The sequence below is a fragment of the Dasypus novemcinctus genome, chromosome 6 (assembly GCF_030445035.2).
Source record: "Dasypus novemcinctus isolate mDasNov1 chromosome 6, mDasNov1.1.hap2, whole genome shotgun sequence".
In the NCBI taxonomy this organism is placed as follows: domain Eukaryota; kingdom Metazoa; phylum Chordata; class Mammalia; order Cingulata; family Dasypodidae; genus Dasypus; species Dasypus novemcinctus.
This window is the reverse complement of record NC_080678.1, coordinates 5422732-5443075: the sequence shown is the minus strand read 5'-3', so window position 1 is coordinate 5443075 and position 20344 is coordinate 5422732. Positions and strand designations below refer to the sequence as shown.

The 20344-nt window shown below is 45.8% G+C and overlaps 1 protein-coding gene and 1 long non-coding RNA gene across 2 annotated transcripts in view; one reads left to right on the top strand and one right to left on the bottom strand.

The window, feature by feature from the left end:
- Positions 1-20344, top strand: part of PPP2R2D (protein phosphatase 2 regulatory subunit Bdelta) — a 46749-nt gene that overhangs the window by 23341 nt on the left and 3064 nt on the right. The window contains exons 3-9 of the mRNA XM_004464473.5: positions 1417-1514; positions 6549-6714; positions 7320-7432; positions 10479-10656; positions 16110-16274; positions 17152-17321; positions 17398-17489. Coding sequence (XP_004464530.1) covers positions 1417-1514; positions 6549-6714; positions 7320-7432; positions 10479-10656; positions 16110-16274; positions 17152-17321; positions 17398-17489 — 982 coding nt within the window. The remainder of the gene's footprint in view (positions 1-1416; positions 1515-6548; positions 6715-7319; positions 7433-10478; positions 10657-16109; positions 16275-17151; positions 17322-17397; positions 17490-20344) is intronic.
- On the bottom strand, positions 5935-16116 carry LOC131278653 (uncharacterized). Its single transcript, XR_009186032.1, has 2 exons — positions 15508-16116; positions 5935-6635 (listed from the first exon to the last, which is right to left on the bottom strand). It is a non-coding gene; the product is annotated as an uncharacterized lncRNA (long non-coding RNA).

Below are 20344 nucleotides of genomic sequence, written 5' to 3'. Positions count from 1 at the left end.
GAGTATTAAGGATATAAATTTTGTCCCTTTTAATCCAATACAGAATATTTTAGGTTCATTTAGGCAAATTAGGTTATTTTGAGTAATTTGATTTTAAATGACTCTCCTAACAAGAAGCTTCATTTTTTTTCCAAAATCTTCCCAAAGATTAAAAAAAAGGAAAATCCCAGGCAATAGAAGTCAGTCTTTTAAAAGTCAGTGAACAATGCCAGTGCAATAAAAACTTGCTTTGTAGGTGTTGGCATGAAACCCATATGTGGACAATTATTTGATTAAAGAGCAGAATTGATTAAAGTGTTGGTTCAAGATTGCATGGCTGCCTTTTGGGGGAGCTCTTCAAATAGTTTCAACTTTTGGGTCCATTCTTTGGTAGCAGATAAGTTGTTTACAGTTGCTGTTTAGCAGTTTTTGTTTGTACTCTTGATGTAAAGGCAGCTATGGGCCTTGCCTTGCAGCTCGTCCAGTTGGTGCCCACACACTTCAGCCATGCCACGCGTGACCAGAAGGGAGACATCCCGGGACCACTGGCTAAAGTGAGGAGTCCAGTCCATGGTCCCGGAACAAGCTAAAGCTGGCACCTCAGAGGCCCCAGCCCAGGCCTTGGTCCTCAATCATGTAGGCTCTCAGCTGCTGAGCTACAGGGTCAGCAGTTTTCCTCTAGAGTTCGTCATTGAACCTTTTCTTTAAAATAGAAAATCTTTCTGTTACAGGTCTGCTTCAGGTAGGCTGATCATAAACTCAGAACAGTCCCCTCTAAACCAAAGGGATCAGCCTGAGGTACGCCCCCCTGTGCTGGCATGTTGCTCTTCGGTACTCTTTACTTCTGGGGAGAGGGGTGGGCAACCAGCCTTGGTGGACCTCCACAGTGGTCCAACCAGTGAAAGTGACTCCTGACAGCGAAGCACCGCTTGTTCTGTCCATAATGTTACTTTGTACCGAAGGTAACAGAAGTTAGTGCAGAGAACATTGAAAAGTTCTCTGTTGATGGAAGAATCAGATTTGTTTTCAGAGTTAGCATTAGGCTTGCATTATGAAGTTAGGCAGCATTCTTCTAGGACCAATTCTTGTCTCTGCCCCCCCCCTCCTTTTTTTTTCTTTTAAGAATCAATTTACTGAAGTTCTGTCCTGTATCCTTATATCCAAGCAACCTGGCCTACTGGTGCTCCCAGAGTTCTGGTGCTCCCAGGGTCCAGATCAATAGGAGCAAAACTCATGCGTCCACACGTAGGTTCCAACCCCAAAACCATGAGGTAGTTACTGGTAATAGACAATGCGCCATGAAATTTGTGCTATGTTTAGGGAGAAAGTTTTGTATGTGCTTATCTTTCTTTCTGATTCTTTTTTACTGTTTTTGATAGTCATTGTGGCTTCTCCCCAAATCATGACCTTGTAAACTGCTTCTGTGTTTGTTGGCAGCTGACATCATTTCAACTGTGGAATTTAATTACTCGGGAGATCTTCTCGCAACAGGAGACAAGGGCGGCAGAGTCGTTATTTTTCAGCGGGAACAAGAGGTCAGTGATTTACCGTCCCCAAACCAAACACAGTAATGCAGTCCTTCTTGTGTCACTTGTAAGAAAGGAAGCAAAATTACTTTCTCAGTGTGTAATTTCATTTGGGTTCAGTTATATTACATTAACCCTATAGAACATTCTTTCAGAAATTATTTAGGCATGAAGAAAGAGATGTGTGCTTCAGTGCTGACTTTTCAGCTGGCTCACCATCTGACCCTGGGCGTCAGTGACAGCACCTGCCAGCGCCGCCCTCTCCAGGCGGGGCTAGGACCTTTGCCTGCCTCTCCCGGGTTGTAGCTAGGACCACATGAAGAATCGCGGAGCTGTTCTTCGGAATTTGCTTTCATCCTGTAATAGTTTGACTGTCTGCAAGTATCACTTTACATGTTGGGTTCTTTTTAGTAAGAAATTTTTACCTTACAGCTTTAAGGATTAGCAAATATTATTGAAGAAACAATGTTTTAGAGAAAAATAATTGGACCTGATTTTTCATCAGTTGTCAGTAAATCATTGAGTGCCATCTGTGATAATTTAGTAGTGTATAGGGTCTTGGGGGTGCAAAGGTCTAAGTTTAGAATCTGACAAAGGGAAAGGTCCTGTGTGTCCTTCTGCCTGGTCTCAGGATGACAAACCTCGTGGGTGCTGAATCGGATGACGTGCATGTTTCAGAAGGCCTTTTCCTAGCATGGCCCTTTTCTCTGTATTTGTGAGTCAATCTGTAGATTAGTCAAGAGCATGTGAAAATCAGTCTGAAGCATTAATATTTAAAGGCTGCTTATTACCAAGTTAGTGACACAAAGCCAATTTAAAAATAGCTCATCACATGTCATCTTTTTAGGTACTAGCATACAATCTGTGAAAGGTTTCCTGTCTTCCTTGTTAAACCAAATCTGATTTGGGCACATTACCCAAGGAGAACATGGAGAAAGGTCCGTGTTTCTCTGCTAATCACTGTTCCAGTGAAAAGCTCACTTGATTAGCTGTTTGATCCCGATGCTGGGGAGGGCTCTGGGTCCCTGCCAGGGTGGTCCAGGGGAGCCCAGCTCCTGAAGCAGCTGTTCCCCACAAACGGGGTGACAGCATGTCCTGGATGAAAAGCTTCTGTACTTCACGATGGGGGAAAAGGAGTAAAATCCCTGGTGAGGAGCCCCCGCTCCCACACTTCATCCTGAGAGTGTACCCTAGCAGCAATGGAAGGGAGCCCACAGATGAACCTTACTCCTAAGCTCTGCTGACCTGTCATTTCCTTTCGGGTAGCATTGGGGGATGGGGACAGGTACTTCTTTTCAGTCATGCTAAGAGGGTATGAAACAGGGTATGGAACCAGGCCTTGCCAGCTCCCTGTTATTTCTGGTGAGCCTCATCAGTGCTTACTGACTGGCGGGGGAGGAAGCAGGAGAATTGCTTGTTTGTCCATCGTTCCATGCAGCAAAGCCTGGGGGTCCTGCAGGCTGTTCTGTTGCCTTTTTCCCCAACACATTCATTTGTAGGGGCACTTGTTTTTTACCAGCTCTGTTAACTCCCAGCAGATTGGTGGGCAGTTTTTCATCTTCAGATTCTAGTCCCTAAATTTTTGCAGTAAAACTTGAGCGCAAAGACTGGCGGGTCCCTTTTCCCTTCCCATCGACCTTCTGTCTGCCAGGCGGTCCATGCTGCAGTAAAGGAGGCTGCTGCCAGCAAGAAGAGGGGCTTCTGCGATCACAAGGGAGAGCCGTGGGGGGAGGTTGCTTGGCTAGACTGAGTGCTGACAGAGCTCATTTTCAAAATATATCTATTGCAGCTCTTAATTTTGATTACATCCATATAAACTAAAGATTTTTTAAAACAATATTTTCTCTGATTTTGGGTGTTGGGAAATTCTTCTCTGAAAATTATGTATATTATCATTAATCATTCAAAATCTTCACAGATACTTGAGTAAGTTTGAAATTTTGAAGTCTTATTCCAGTTGCAGAATATCTCATAATGCCACTTAAGAAGAACTGTGTACCTGTAATTTTCAACAGAAGCAAAAAAATGGGTGGTGGAATTTAAATATTTTTAGCAGAATTATTTAACGAATTGCAGAGTCATAGCTGTCTTATATTGAAGACTTCGTTTTTATCTCCTTTTTAAAAGCCTTTGCCATTTTCATGGTATCCTTATGAAGGATTCCCACCCCTTACCCTCATAAGTGTTAGGTTAGAAAATGAAATTTTTCTTTGTGTTTGTAGTCTTGCTCTTTGCTCGTTTTTTATTCCATCTCTTTCTCTCTTTATATATATTTTTTACAAGCCGCTGTATGGAAGGCTAACTTTCAGTAGGGAGTAGCGAGGGAGCTGCACTGCTACTTAAGAGACCCTGACCCAGAAGCAGGCCGTCGACCAATGGTTTAGCACCAGGGTCCCCATGAACGGGTCCCGACATGCAGAGGGGACCAGCCGCCTGCGGCCTGGCAGCACTGCCTAATTGTCCTGCCTCGGCGGGGTTCTGACGTGGAGGTGTTTGGTCCTAATCCCACAGGAAGACGCTCCTCCCCCCGCCCACCCATTTGGCTGTTCAGCCAAACATACGCCAGTGGATCATGTCTTACACCTAAAAAAATCTAGCTTCAACTATGAAATTGGCTATCATGAGAGTCAAGCATCTTGTTGGAAATATATTGGGGAATTGTCCTTTTAAATGCCTTGCTCAATTATATTAAGGAATTGTTACAGAGAGGGACCAATTCATGTTGGAGTAGGTCCCTAAGGTTGTTGGGAAAAACTCAGTTAACTGCAACTTTTGAGCCCTGGTCATCTTATTTTTCCATCCCTTTTTCATATTTTTCATTAGTGGATTTTTTTTTTTTTTTTTAGAGTACCAGGGATTGAACCCAGGACCTCATACATGGAAAACTGGCACTCAACCACTGAGCTCCATCTGCTCCCCACTTTTTCATATTTTGAATAACATAAGGAAGGATTACATGATCCACCTTCTTCTCAAATACAGTATCTGAATTCTGAGAGGTGTTTTATGTTCTTAAGTTCACTTAGTTTAGATTTTGGTCACTTGTTTTAGTGGTTGTCATGTGTAATACTGTGGACTTGAATTTTCCCCTTGTGGATATAATAAATTATTCGAGAGTTGTATAATATTTGATAACTTAATAAATTACTGATTTTAATCTGTTATTAATAGTAAGATATCCTGTGCTACAAAGATGTAGCAAGGTCATCACTGTGTCTCTGCTGCCCCTGAACGCCATGGCTCTCAGCATGGAGCTGCACGGAGATGTTGGAGGTGTCAGGACTTGGGGGTGGCGTGTGCTTTAAAGCCAGCACAGCTGGGAGGATCCCTAAAGGCCAAGACAGTACCTGGCTGTAGTGCTGAAAGCGCAGGATGCGAGAGGAAAGAGCTGGGTCAAGAAGGGGCTGTGGCAGCATTCTGCCTGCGCAGAAACAGGAGGGAGGAAGGGCAGCGAGCAGTGTGTTCTTGAAGCTTATTTTTCTCTCACTGCAGAAGAAACACCTGTCTAAATTTAAGTCTTACAAGGAAACCATGTGCATGAGACTTGGGAGAATTCCCTGCCCTCAGCACTCAGCTCTGCAGACCACCTGTGTGCTGGGGCACCCAGGCCTGCAGCTCCAACCCTCTTTGCAGAATCATGCCTGAATATTCGCACATGCTCTCCACCTTTGCTTTCCCAGGGTAACCGTCCTGTTCCCAGGAGCTCAGGCTTGCAGCCTCCACAGTCTCTGACTCCCCTCTCTCCTACTCTCAGTTGAGTCTTCCTTCAGACTCTTTACTCTCCCCTTTTCGATCTCTCTGTTGTCCCCTCACTGAAGAGAAATGGAGCCCTCCATGGAGGCCACCACCTGCTCCAGTGCCCCCAAGGCTGGTACGAGAGCTCAGATGTGTTGGGGACGGCCGAGGGGCAGGGGTTTTTGGAGGGGCCAGGATGGCAGGCTCTGGGCAGCAAGAAGCCAGCTCCCTGTGTAAGAGCAGCTATTTTTGCTCTCTGGGAAAAACGGCCAGGGAAGTCTGTCTGTTTCTGTGCTGATGGCTTTTCTTCATGGATGGATGTCAACTCTAATGACAGCATGGGACCAACTTGATTATTTTCTGTTTAAATCGTTTTTTTTTTCTCATTTGCACATTAGTTAGAGCCACCTATTGGGTGTGTTATGACTTTTTCTAGAGGGGAGGGAGGTAAAAGTATCTATCTAGAAACTTTGGCACATATGCTAAAAGTGTAAAATTCTGTGTAAGATTTTAGATCTTAATTCTGGAGTAAGAATTAAATAAAATATTGAGATCCTTGGTTTTTAATGGTGACATTTAGCATTTCATATAAAATTGCATTTCAGACATAGAATATTTCAGGGATTAATAGAAATCTACCCAGGAACCCACACCCAGATGTTACTCCTCTATGAAAGGGAACTCAGACACCAGGGAGTGTGCATTCTTTCCCCATTTTATTTCACTCACCCGCTGTCATGGTTTTGAACACGATTTGGAAGATGATGTCTTGTCTTCCCAGCATGTTTGTCTACTTTGACTATAATTTATAGAACGGCTTTGTACATGTTAATACATGGAGCTCAGGTTCATTTCTTTTAACTGCTGTATGGTCTCCACCATGTGCCTGCCACTCACCTTTCTCTCCACTCTGGTGGGCACAGGTGTGGTGCCGCGCTCATCCTTGGCCTTTGCCGCCTCGAGGGCCCCTACAGTTTTCTAGAGCGCCGGCTCGGCTGCCGGAGATACTACAGAAACGCCCCTCCAGCCTGTGCTTTACAAAGCTTGTCTTACAAGCAGCAGCCAAGTTTGGCCAACCCATCTCTAGAGTGGATATGAGAAGTGGAAGAGAAGAATTGGGAAATATTCTTAATTGTTTTTCCAACAAAATTAATTCTGAGTTTCATCTGTTTGGGATTTTTTTTTTTGATGCTGGATTCCATTTAACCTTTAGACATAGACGTGGCTCTTAGGTGCTCAGATAGCTGGCTCCAAGGTTTTCTCTGTGCTAAGGTCTGTTCATCACGCAGCTGTCCTGCTTTCTTGTAGAGTAAAGGCCGCCCTCATTCCAGAGGAGAGTATAATGTTTACAGTACCTTTCAAAGTCATGAACCCGAGTTTGACTATTTGAAGAGTCTGGAAATTGAGGAAAAAATCAATAAAATTAGGTGGTTACCTCAACAGAATGCTGCTCATTTTCTACTATCTACAAATGGTAAGAACTTTTTAAAAGAAGCTATTTGATTTAGGATTTTATTTTTAACTTTCTGTGTATTCCTCTTTATTTAACCCATTCTTTGTTATTTCTACTTTAAACTTTGGTGGGAGGGCAAGTCATTTGCTAGGAAGCAAATGATACTTGGGTTGAAAACTCATATGCAAAAAAATTTTAAAAACCCACAGGGGTGCATGTGTAGCTCAAGTGGTGCTTCCCTTGTACAAGGTCCGAAGTTTGATCCCCAGTACCTCCTAAAAACAAACGAAAAAACCAGCTCTCACTGGGAATGGATACAGCTCAGTGGTGAGCACCTGCTTCCCATGTACCAGGCCCTAGGTTCAATCCCTGGTGCCTACAAAAAACAATAAAAAAAGACCACAGCCTCACCAGTCCCTGCTATTACAGTGTTACTTTATAGACATGTCTGCATCTTTGCTTGTCATAAAAACTTTCATCCATAATTGGAAGTGTTAATGTGGATTTTTAAAGACCCCTACCTTGTAAACCAACATAGAAGCACAAGGTTTTCTAATACAAGAATCATATTATAATGGAACATGTTAGGGTCTTTCTTTTATAGAGACTGAGATTTTCATTTACAGATAAAACTATTAAATTATGGAAAATAAGTGAACGGGATAAAAGAGCAGAAGGTTATAACTTGAAAGATGAAGATGGACGACTTCGAGATCCATTCAGAATTACAGCGCTACGGGTATGCCTTGCATTTTCTTTTAAAAGATCCCATCACTTTCAGAAATTAAGAATAAATGGTGTTTATATCTGCTATTTACAGAATATTATTTAGAAATCCTCTGAGATCTGCCTTCTTGATTCAGGAAATTATCTGTAATAATAATTATTGTTTTTATGTAATGTGTTAGAAACAAAGCATTCCTTATTTTTATAAAAACAAAGCATCACACCTTGCCTTTAGAAAATTCGGTTAGTACTAAGGGATAAGTCAGATTTAATTTCACGACAGAAATAATTCTAAATTTATCAACTACCTTTCCCTCTTAAAACTTCCAAATAGGCACAGGGTGCGAGAGGAAAGAGCTGGGTCAGGAAAGGGCTGTGGCAGCATTCTGTCTGCACGGAAGCAGGAGGGAGGAAGGGCAGCGAGCAGTGTGATCGTCAAGCTTGTTTTTTCTCTGGCCACAGAAGAAGCCTCTGTCCAAATTGAATCTTACAGGGAAGCCAAGTGCTTGGTAGGGTGGCAGGCCAAACGGAATTGGGAACCCTTCCCCAAGTGAAATTGCAAATGTTGCAAATTGAAAGATAAGTGCTGTACTACCAGGATAATGTAATGGTGTTTTAATTGCTCAGAAGTTAAGTAAGGTGGATTCTTGTGTTTCAGAATTCTTGGGAATTTTCTCCTCTTTGCTTAGCAATCCATGAGCATCATTGCTCCTTTTTTAATTGTGAAGTTCTTCATTCCCTTTTTGGTACCTCCAAGTTCAGTATGAAATGACTATTAAATTTTCTTATGCCTAAATCTTTTTGCATTTTAACATCTATGAAATTGGGTACAACTTAAAGAATCTTGGTGTCTTATAATTGGATTGGTGTTGTACACAATTGATGGTGTTTTAAATTAGATGAAATACGGTAGAAAGAGATCAAACAAACTTGGGTGTGTGGGGTCCCAGGAGGTGCTGCCAGTGTCCAGAGGCTTCCCTTGGTCACCACCTGCCTTCCAAGGGACCAGGGGAGTATGGCTGGTGAGTGTGAGGTCCCCGCCCCTCAGGTGGCGCCTCACAAGTGCACACTCCGCAGTCACAGTGGAGGTGCGCAGAGGAGGGCGCCGTGCTTAGAAACCGCCCTCGCCACCCTCAGCCGCTCAGCCCTGAGAGCAGTGCTCGTGGGCTGGAGCAGGTGGAGTAGGACCCTCTCCAGAACTCTGAAGTCAGTGTGGTGGCATTTTTTTCCAGTAGGCTAATTGTGACCAGAAACACTGTGTGTTTTGCTCAAATCTAAATTTATAAAACCATAATTTGAATCATATGTTTTGATCCCCAAATCTAGGATATACCATGCTGCTGCTTTTGTGTCTGTGAATAGGTGATAAAGTTTTCAGATTAGTCACTTTTAGTGACAGTAACACTAATTTTACAGTTGTTGACACCACTATTTTAACACAAATTTCAATAGAAACAGGATTGCAGCCCAAATTTCTCCTAATCAGACCCACCTCACTCACCACTATGCTTCTGCGTCTAATCTGGAAAACTAGACATCCTCTTGAGCCCAATCTAGTGTCTTACCAAGCCTACTTTTATAGGCTTACCGAAAAGAAAACCAGCCCAGTTGGTGGAAGAGAAGGCAGATTGATCATGAACAGTTTTGTGAATAGCGGTGGGTGGCGCATGCTCAGAGCAGGGGACTACACGTGGCTGCACTGTGGGCGCCAAGGACCACTTTGAAATTCTGACCTCTTGAGCAGTTCAGAGTACACTGTTAGGTGTCTGGGCCCCACTAAGTGAGAGTCAGAAGTGCTACTGCTTTTTAATCCTTTTTAATGGTCTTCTAAATTATTTCAGTGCCAGAAAGGGAATTTCATTAAGGAAGGAGTCTTCTTTTTATAAGTATTGCATTGGTGATATTTTTTGATAAATTGGAGCCTTGTTAAAGGATTCTGGTGTGCCCTCCCCTTTGGTTTCTGATTACAGAAATATCCTAAATTTTTGTTTTATTTTTCTCCCAGTGGAGCATTTCAGCCCTTCCTGGCCTTGTGTCCTCTGACCCGGGCTTGGCTGCCCCCTCCACCTTTGTTGCTGTGGGGAGTGGCCTTTGCTCTTCCCCACACTTTCTATTGAGTTATATGAATTATATGTGTACGAAAAAGAGCAGAGAGCTTTCCCCCTGAATGTACCTTCACGTTCCGGGCTCCCTCCTGTGCACTACTCCATAGACCACTGCTAAAGGGAGATGGAAGGTTGACATCCCTTAAATGCACCCAGCTCTCCCTCACAGGGGACCCGCTTCAGGGAAAGGAGAAAGGCTGGAGTCCTGGCGGCCTGGTGGGGTGACTTCCATTGTGTCTGAGGTGACCATTGGGTGGACAGACAGGAACAAAGTTATGTTTGGAGGCCTCTGGGTCCTGGGGGTAGTTTGTTTGGGTGTCAGTCTGTCGTCTTTTCTTTAACAAGAAGGTGTCAGCCTTGGCACTGGAAGCAAGGAGGAGAAATTCATCTCATAGATGTTACTTCATTTTGTAACCTATTTTCATATATTTGTCAGTTATTTTGAGCATGGCCTGTATTTAATTGTAGTTAATTGCAAATAAAGATTTCCTTTTTTTTTTTTTTAAAGATTTATTTATTTTTATTTAATTCCCCCCCCTCCCCTGGTTGTCTGTTCTCTGTGTCTATTTGCTGCATCTTGTTTCTTTGTCCGCTTCTGTTGTCGTCAGCGGCACGAGAAGTGTGGGCGGCGCCATTCCTGGGCAGGCTGCGCTTTCTTCGCACTGGGGGGCTCTCCTTACGGGCGCAGTCCTTGCTCACGGGGCTACCCTACACAGGGACACCCCTGCGTGGCATGGCACTCCTTGCGCGCTTCAGCACTGCGCGTGGGCCAGCTCCACACGGGTCAAGGAGGCCCGGGGTTTGAACCGCGGACCTCCCATGTCGTAGACGGACGCCCTAACCACTGGGCCAAGTCCGTTCCCCAAGATTTCCTTTTTGATATGTACTCTAAGTGTTCTAATTTTATGCTGCTGGGGTCATTGTTTTGAATTCCTATTTCCTTTCTGTTTTTAGGTCCCAATATTGAAGCCCATGGACCTTATGGTGGAAGCAAGTCCACGGCGGATTTTTGCAAATGCTCACACGTATCATATAAATTCCATTTCAGTAAATAGTGATCATGAAACATATCTTTCTGCAGACGACCTGAGAATTAATCTCTGGCATTTAGAAATCACAGATAGAAGTTTTAGTATCCTTTGTTGGGTGGTTACTGTATTAGTTTGCCAAAGGCCTGCTGATGGAAAGTCAGAAATTTGTTGGCTTTTATAATGGGGATGTATTTGGGGTAAAAGCTTATAGTTTCAGAGAATGGCTTATAGCTCAGCTGGTTGAGCATCTGCTTCCCATATAGAAGGTCCTGGGTTCAATCCCTGGTACCTCCTTTAAAAAACAAAACAAAACAAAAACCTTACAGTTCCAAGTCCATGAAAAGTCCAACTCAAGGCACCATAAGAGTGCTTTCTCACAAGACAGCTGCCGCGAGGTGAAGCAGGATGGTGACATCTGTCTGGCTCTCCTTCCCCTCCAGGCTTCCTCTCTTAGCCTAACTGCTCTGCTTTCTTCTGGATTTCTTAGGGCTTCCTGTAGCAATCTCAGCTGTTCAGCTCTCTTCCCAAATTCAGCTGTACGGTGTCAGGCAAATGGCTCATCTCTCCCCAGTTCCTCAGCTGCTTTAGCTTCTCCTTTCTGTCACAAAATGGCAGCGCTCTCTTCCTATGTCTACCTGTCCCTGTGATCCATTTCTGTCAGACCCAGCAAGGGGCAGGCCTCAACCTGAGTCCCACCTCACTGATGTAGTCTAATCAGAAGCCCTAAAGCAGTCTTAACAGGTACTTAATCAAAGTCCCCTCAGCTGAACCTAATGCAATCAAAGGTCACCACACCTAGAGGAATAGATTACTTCATATGCATAATCTTTCTCTTCTTGGGATTCATAAAATAATCTCAGACTGCCACAGTTATCTCGGCATTATTCTTAGGATTCTTCTTCAGAAAGCTAATTCTCACATGCATATATCCTCCTGTAGCTCAGATTCTCATCTTATAACTATGGTTTGCTACACAATAGCTCATGATGTAAATTCACTACAGTTTAAAGTATTTGTTCTCAAAATGCAAACTTCTCTATATCTCTGGGAAAAGTTCCCTGTAGTGGGAATGACCTGAAGTCCAGACCTTCTGTTGCCTAATTGGGTACAATAAAGGCAATTTTAAAGACATGTATTTGAAATTCCACATTGGCATGTTCCTTTTTTTTCTCTCTCTCTCCTAATTCGTTAATAATAAACAATATTGGCATAGATTGTGAATGTGACAATTCTGTTAAAAGGTGATATGACAATTCTGTCAGAAAATGAGATGTTTAAGCAATTGCTTTAAAGATTCATCTTTGGTAATATTTGAAGGTAATGGTACTATTATTTTTAATATGAAAATCTGAATATGGCTGGCTAATTCTCAGGTTTAAAGAATTACTGATTTCTCTAGAAAATAAGTCCTATGGTAATGTACATATCAAGTGGCTTTGGTCAGATTTTCCACATTTTGGAATGATGTCTAGTTGACCAAATTTAGGAAAAACTGTTAGATTACTTCATCCTCTGCTAAAATTTAGAATTTCACATATGTATTTCCTTTCTTTCACTCATAAAATTATGTGTGTATGACATTTTAAATTCTGTCATTTCACACTTAGTTTTTATTATTTTCGACGTCCTTTTACTTGGTTACTGACCTTGCTTTACTCACCTCATGGGAAGGTCTTTAAGACCATTTGCGTGCTCTGCCTGCTGCTGGTCGGGGGAAGCCGGTCTTGTGGCTCCTGGGATGTAATTGCTTCGGGGAGAGTCGCTGCTAGTGAGTCGACGGCTGTGCCATTCTGCTCTCCTTCCTCTGGCTTTGGAAAACTGCCTGAATGAAGTAGTTGATGCCCATGGCCCCTGCTTTCTCTCTATTGTCTAGAGCCCTTGTATTTTTTTTTTTTAAGACTTATTTTTTATTTTTTTCTCCCCTTCCCCACCCTCCCCACCCCAGTTGTCTGCTCTCTGTGTCCATTTGCTGTGTGTTCTTCTGTGTTCGCTTGTATTCTTGTCAGCGGCACCCGGAATCTGTGTCGCATTTTGTTGCGTCACCTTGCTGCGTCAGCTCTCCGTGTGGGCGGCGCCGTTCCTGGGCAGCTGCACTTTTTTCATGCTGGGCAGCTCTCCTTGTAGGGCACACTCCTTGTGCGTGGGGCTCCCCTACGCGGCAGACACGCCTGCGTGGCATAGCACTCCTCCCGCGCATCAGTACCACGCGTGGGCCAGCTCACCACGTGGGTCAGGAGGCCCTGGGTTTGAACCTTGGACCTCCCATGTGGTAGGTGGACACCCTATCTGCTGGGCCAACTCCGCCTCCCTGTATTTTTAATAATTCTTTTTTTCTGATAATACATAACCATGTTGAAAAGAATTCAAATAATATCAAGGTAGGAAAAATTTCCCTCTTGACTCCACCTTCAGAGACAACCATTATAAACAGCCTGCAGATCCTTCCAGGCTTCTTATGTGTCTATAAGCATATTAATATTTTTTTTAATAGTTTATTTTTCTGGCTGCCTCCTGTTTATTTTCTTTTTTAAAATATATTTTTATTGAAGTATATCATTTCTATATGAAGCACATTAATTTAAAAACACAAAGCAGGGCCATCCTCCCCACTGAGGTGCTGAGGTTCTGCCGAGGGTCTCTCGGGCTTCTCCTTTACCTGCCAGGCTGCTGCTTGGCACATGTCCTGCGGGTGCTGCACACAGGCAGGGTGGCAGGTGTGGCCAGCACAGTGCCTGGCTCGGAGGACTGGCTGCCTCCCCAGCCTCCGGCTGACCTCGTGTGTTGTGGCTGCTGTTCTGCAGCCATGGGACGGGAAGTTTACTTGTCCACTTTTTAAAAAGTTTATTGTGCTAACTTTTATATACCATGACCCTTCCCTTTTTAACCACTTTGAAGAATATTATTCAGGGCTCTTGGTTCACATTCACAGAGTGGGACTCCCTTCACCAGTATCCATTAAAAACCTTTCAATTGTGCATATCCACTTACATAACTGCATAAAACATGGTCCTTTAGTTTATTTACCTATATTTGGAGTTGTAGATTATTTCCAGTGTACCACTGCAAGTGAACAGTGCTAGTGACTGTCCATGTCCACACAGCCTTGTGCATGTCTGTTAAAATCCATCCCTAGACCTTGCATTAAAGGATGCACTTTTTTTTTTCTTGAGGTACCAGGTGCCAGTGATTGAACCGGGACCCTGTATGTTGGAAACCAGTGGCACTCAACCACCGAGCCACAACCACTGAGTTGGCTTTTCATTGTTTTGCTTGTTGTTTGTTTTTATTTTTTTCAGGAGGCACCAGGAACTGAACTTGGGACCTCCCATGTGAGAGGTGGGCACACAACCACTTGAGCCATCTCTGCCCCCCAAAGGGGTGCACATGTGAAGTGCTCATCTGTGTCTTGAGGGGCCCTTTTTCTGGCTGGAGGGCAGCCACACGTTTACATGTGGTTTTGGGGTGCTTGCTTTCAGCACGTTGTCTCTTTAAGGAAGGAAAAAACTTTTCCAGTTTATGAGAACAAAATAAGACAACTTTTCGTTTCTTTAATAATTGCTGAATTAGTTCATCTTATTTTTGTTTATTGCCTTATTCTGCCCTTTGTCATTTTTGTCGCTATTGGGAAGCTCATTTTTTTTTCGTTAATGATTTGTGTGAACTCTAATACATAAAGGAATTTTTTTTAATGCGTGGAACTTTTCTTTTTTTCCCTTTTTTTTTTTTTAATTTTTGCCCCTGTGGTCATACTTCATATGGCCTTCCGGGTGACTAAGTTCACAGGACACACGCACGGCCCTGTGTTTTTCAGGTACCTTTGACCCACTTGCTGGTGAGGCACGGGCCATGATTGTGCTTTTGCCCAGACTGAAGCCACTTGTCTAGTGCCACCTGTTGAACAATCCCTTCCTTGCACCTGAGATGTGAAATGCTGCCTTGGCTTTAGTATATAAGATGTAAAGAAACCCAACGACTATGTCTTCATCACCCAGTTTAAGGAAAGCGCTAGCATGCCCCGTGCCCTGCAGGTAACGCCACCCCATCACCTCCTCTCCCACTTGGCAGTGGCCACTTCCATGGACGAGGACGGTTCCGCACACTCGTCAGCACTAGGCATCACCAGACTCTTTGATGCCTGGCAGTCTGGTGGGGTGAAACTGGATGTTACTGTGGTTTTATTTCCATTTCCTGGGTTGCTGGTGAGGCCAAGCATCCCTTTGTATGCGTATAAGCATTCCAGGTGCTGTGTGGTGCTTATTAGAGGGAGGGACAGAAAAAAAGACCTTTCAGACAGAGGGTACAGAAAACACGAGTGACTAGTACCTAATTTTAGTCCCCCTGGGTTGGTAAGATTTGGGGGTGACTGGGGGATTAGAGCAAGCTGCCTTCCAGGATGGACGAGGGTGAGGGAGAGACCAGGAGGGCCTAGACTGATGTTGAGCTTGAGGAGTGAGCGCAGGGGGCCCGTGGGCAGGGGCCTGCTGGTCAGGGGAAGGGCGGCCTGGGCCACACAGCCCTTCTCAGGGCCTCGGCGCCTGGCCTGCCCATGATGCCCGTCAGAGTCCCAGGCACCTGCTCCTCTGGCTGACCCTGCTGCTCGCACGCATCCTTCCCACTGTCTGACCACCAGCGACTGACCTCTGGCACCTGGGCGTGCCTTGTGCCACTGGTCCTCCTTACTAGCTGTGCAGAGTGCCCCCAGCCCGGCCGTCTGGGCAGCTCCCATGCCTTCTGTCCTGGGGCTCTTTCCAGCCACACCGTAAACTCCCATGTAAGTGCTGACAGACCTCACCTGAGCCCTTCCGGGAGGGCTCGCGTTCTGTCTCCCTGAAGCTCCCCTGGCACCCTGCCCTGGGGACTGAGCAGCCTTGGCTTTCCTGGATGCTCAGCCTGGGTTCCCACAAGGCACAGGGACCTAGAGACATCAGGCAGCAGGTGGGGGTGGGGTTCACCTGTGTAGCTCATCTCCCAAGTTTCTGCCTTTCCTTCTCTGATGTCCAGTGTCTCGAGCCATGGTTTCATATGGTTTATCTTGTTGGTTAGTAGTTTGGCTGGAATGGTAAACCTGGTCCCTGCTACTGCGGCTTGGCCCAAAGCAGAATTGCACCCTTGCTTGTGTTGTTAAACTGATTTCTGTGCTTGGTCTTCTCTCCTCGGTTAGCAGTCCAGGGTCAGTAGCAAGCTTTCTGTCAGGGGTCTGCTGTGGTGACACTCTTGCCGTCAGGTAATTGAACCAACACAGTCTTTTGGAATTGGGCAGGATCCTTGTGTTTGTAATTACTGTTTGGAGTGTGGGGTTTTTGCACAGATGGGTGCGTGCTTTCCTTAGTTGCATTACTGGCATGCCATGCACGGGCACCGCCTTGCCAGTAAAGCTGTTCATGGAATGTCAGTCGTAGCAGAGAGCCCCGCAGCACTCGTCTGCTGGCCTAGCCTTGCAGCCACCCCGCGGGCCCCGGGCGCATAATGCAGCCCTCTCCTAGGGCTTGACGGCTGCCTCTTAGGCCCGGCGTCTGACTGACTGGGGCGCTCTTTGCCTTGACGACACGCCCAGACATTGTGGACATCAAGCCGGCCAACATGGAGGAGCTGACAGAGGTGATCACGGCGGCCGAGCTGCACCCGCGCCACTGCAACGTGTTCGTCTACAGCAGCAGCAAGGGCACCGTCAGGCTCTGCGACATGCGCTCCGCGGCCCTGTGCGACAGGCACTCCAAGTGTAAGGGCCAGCACTTCTCAGTGCTTCCCGTGGCGCTTTGGTTCTCCAGCCAGTTCCAGATGCTGCGGAGCATCTCCCCACTAGCCCCGAGCTGGAGGCCGCTCACACAGCGGGGAGGCCCGTGGCCCCTCCCTAAGGTTTGCTGAGCAGGAGGCTCCTGCGGGCCACTGGGGTCAGGTGGGGCGCTGGGCTAGTTACTGCTGGGAAAGCAAGCCCGGAGCGGGAAGGGTTCACTGCCAGGAGGCGGGTAGTCTTTCTGAAAGTTGCCATTCGGTCTTATTACCGCAGATCATGATGATTAAATATAAAGACAAAATGCCTCTTTCCTGGCTGGCTTTGGCAGGTGGATAGACCTGTCACTCCAGCAATTTAATGGGCTGTTGTCACCGAGAACAGGCCCCTTTCCTCGAGGCCCCAGAGCACCTGTGTGCATTGCCGTGGAATGCCCTTTATGACCTCACTGTGGCAGCCAGCCAGGGGCAGGTCGGGGGCTGCTGAGGCCAGGGTGCCATGGGGGCGGGGTGCAGATGCTTCTGGTCCCGGGCTCAGGAGACAACAGTCCTAACCAGACACAGCCCGAGTGTCCTGAGGTGCTTTCCAGACTGTCCTGTCGAGGCCTCCAAGGCCCGGGGAAGGCTGGTTAACAGCCGGGGCATTAGCAGGCCTTGTCTGAGATCTTAGCCAGGGACGGAGGAGCAGGCCGGGAACCTCGTCCTGAATCCACTGATGTTCCCTCTGAAACAGCTTAACTTCTGTGTCGTTCTAGGCAGAGCCTCAAGGATCTCAGTGAGAGTGCTAAATCCTGCTTGGGCTTTTAAGTTATCTGGGCTCCAATTTTTAAACAGAAGCTGAGAGGTTTTTATTTTTTATTTTTCAGTTTTTGAAGAACCTGAAGATCCCAGTAGTAGGTCCTTCTTTTCAGAAATAATTTCTTCCATATCTGATGTAAAATTTAGTCACAGCGGCCGCTACATGATAACTAGAGACTACCTGTCAGTGAAAGTCTGGGACCTCAACATGGAGAGCAGGCCGGTGGAGACGCACCAGGTGAGGGCGGCGGCCTCCGCAGCTACGCGGCGTCTTGCACAGGAATACTTTCTAACCTTCGTGTGATTTCATTAAGGTTCATGAATATCTTCGAAGCAAGCTTTGTTCTCTGTATGAAAACGACTGCATCTTTGACAAGTTTGAGTGCTGCTGGAACGGTTCTGATAGGTAAGGTTCGGAGGTAAATGGCAGCTCCCCACAGTTTGCAGAGCCCCCTACTCAGAGCCCTCAGCCCTGGGCAGAAAAGAGCAGTGAGGATTTTGGCAGAGCACAAAGGTGATCTGAAGTCCAGAGTTCACATAGAATTTTGTTTTCCAGGCCTTTTGTTTATCCTTTTGGTGATAGTGTCTAGGTAGAGAAAATAGGGTGTCTCATCTTCCTTGTAATTTCACCTATATTTATATAGCCAATGTGGACTAGATACATATTGGCTGTTTTTAAAATACTTGCTGAATGATAGTTATCAATATCCATTGTGCCCAAGATAAGTTAAGAAGGAAGAAAGTGGGGAAGTTTTATACTTTGTCAGCCTGGCCATATTCATCGTGCCTTTCCTTTCAGAGAGAAGTAGGAGAACATACCTGTAGAGCTCAGTCGGTCATCCTTAGACAAAAGTGGAGGTGGCAGGTCTGAAAGGCTTATTTAATTAATCATGTGGTAGTTCTTGATACCTTGGTAATTTATTTTGTGCACATTCTTTAAAGCTGGTAATATTAGCATTACTGGGAGTTTCATCTTTAATATTATATAAAAAGTTGCACTTCAGGTGAGGGAAGGAGATTATTTTGTATCATCTTTAAATAGAATATTTGTTCAGAACTTAAGTAAACAGAAGACTTCCCCAGGCAGGAAGTGACTGGCTAGGCATCTGGAAAGCCCTTCTGTACAAGCATCTGGAAGCACTGGGTGTGATGACAAGTAAGGGGAATTCACTACAGGCAGAAATGAAGAGGGCACTGAGCCGAGTGGTGAATGAACCCCGAAGCCCCCAGCAGCCCCTGGCGCCTGCTGATACCGGGGTTCTGCTGCCTCAGTTTTAACGGCCGCCCAGGGACATGAGTTCAGGCCTTGAGCCCACAGAAGGAGCAGAGTGAAACGGGGGCTTGTGGATCATAAACGTCCTCTGCTGGCACGTGGAGTCATGACAGGAATGTGTCTGGGTGGCTTCAAATCCCTCGAGAGTCATAACTACAAGGTGCCGCGTGAGGGTGTGGAGTTCCTGTCTGCCCTACCCGCACGATCTGGAAAACCTCAGACCAAGAACTACCTCCAGGTAGGCACTGGGCATCTGGAGGGACACACACATTTTCAGGGCCTCTTTGCAAACAGATGTACTTTCCTGTTAGTGTGTCACACATGTTGGCTGAAGAAGTAGATTCCCGGGTCAAGAAGCAAAGGACTTCGTTCCTCCTGGCACAGCTGGTGACGGGAGCTTCGTGCTGGCCTTGGGTTTCCATGCCCCCCCAAGTCCCACAGGGGTGACATAGAGGGACCCAGAGAGATGCATGCAAGCACCCCGAGCTTGGGGGTCCCCTGCTTCGTTCTTAAAGGACACAATGAACAAGCCTGCACCTTGTCCCTTGTTCCTCCGACCTGCTCCCTGCAGTCACAGCCCGAGCAGTAAGGACACACAGGGCACTGGGGGGTGACAGTGGACTGCGCCCCCCCTGTATATCCAGGCTCTTCAGGATTCCTACAGACCAAGTTTAGTTAAAACATGCACTTAGGGTTAAAAGCTACCCAGCACCATGTAGAAAAGCCACCAAGAACAAGACAGCAAAAGCAACCACAGAACTTAATCTCCGAGGACTACAGATGTTGAAGTCGTGAGTTACAGAATATGAAATAAGAATGCTTCAAATATTTACAGACTTAATGAAGGAACCAAAAAAAGGAACCAAACATCTGAGCAAGAAACCCCAGACCATTGAAAATGACCTGGGAGATTTGGAAAAAAAACAAACTGCCCCAGATGAACGTGCAGTCGTTGGAAGTCTCCGCACAGCAGGTGTGCTGTGGCTCAGGAGGTCCTGCAGGGCGACCTGAAGAGAGGGCAGCCTCAGAGAAGCAGAACGAGAGGTTAGGAAACACGGAGGACAGGACCAGACAGAACCTGCATCTGAGTGGAGAGAATACCCCGACTGAGAGAGCTGTGGAGAAGTAATATCTGAAGTGATCATGGCCAGAAAGCTTCCCTAACTGATGAAAGACTGAGTATGTGGGTTCAGGAAGCACAGAAAACCACAGCAAGATAAAGACAAAGAAATACACATCCATGTCGTAATGAAACTGTGGGACACCAGAAGCAGAGAGATTGAAAGCAGCTAGGGTGAAAAGACTCATTTCCTTTGCGGAATGGGCATCTAGGCTGAGCGCGGACCTCTCAGCAGGCAGTGGAAGCCAGAACGCGTGCGCAGTCTCCTCGGTGTTCTCTGAGCTTCGCAGTGTGAACTTAGGTAAGGACCCTTCAAAACGAGGACCTGATAAAGGTGTTTTCAGAGCCAAAGCAGATTTTACCATTCAGAGGAAACCCATGACAGGAACAGTTCAAGGATGCCCTTCCAACAGAAGGAAAGTGAGCTGAGCCAGGGGCTGGGACTGAGCCAGGCAGGAGAGCACAACGAGCATGATGACATGGGCAAGGCTGAAGAACAGCGACAGTGTCAGGCTAGATTTGTCTACATTGGTTGCTGTGGGAGATGGGGCAGAAACTAGAGCTTTCACTCACACAATACATGGAAGAAACTATGGGAGCACATCGTCCAGAACTCTGGAGAGTGAAGAATTTCTTAAATTAGGTACAGATGATGAAGAAAAACATCGTGAAATTACATTAAAAATATTGAACTCCTTTATGTCAGAATAAAATGGCAAAAATGAAGCCCATAAAATCAAATATAGCAAAAGGATAAGTATCCAGAACATGTAAAGAATTACAAATCAAAAAGAAAATGCCGAACTACTAAAAAAAAAAAAGAAAAGGGCAAAAACAATGAACGTGAATTGAAAAGTCAGTGAACGCA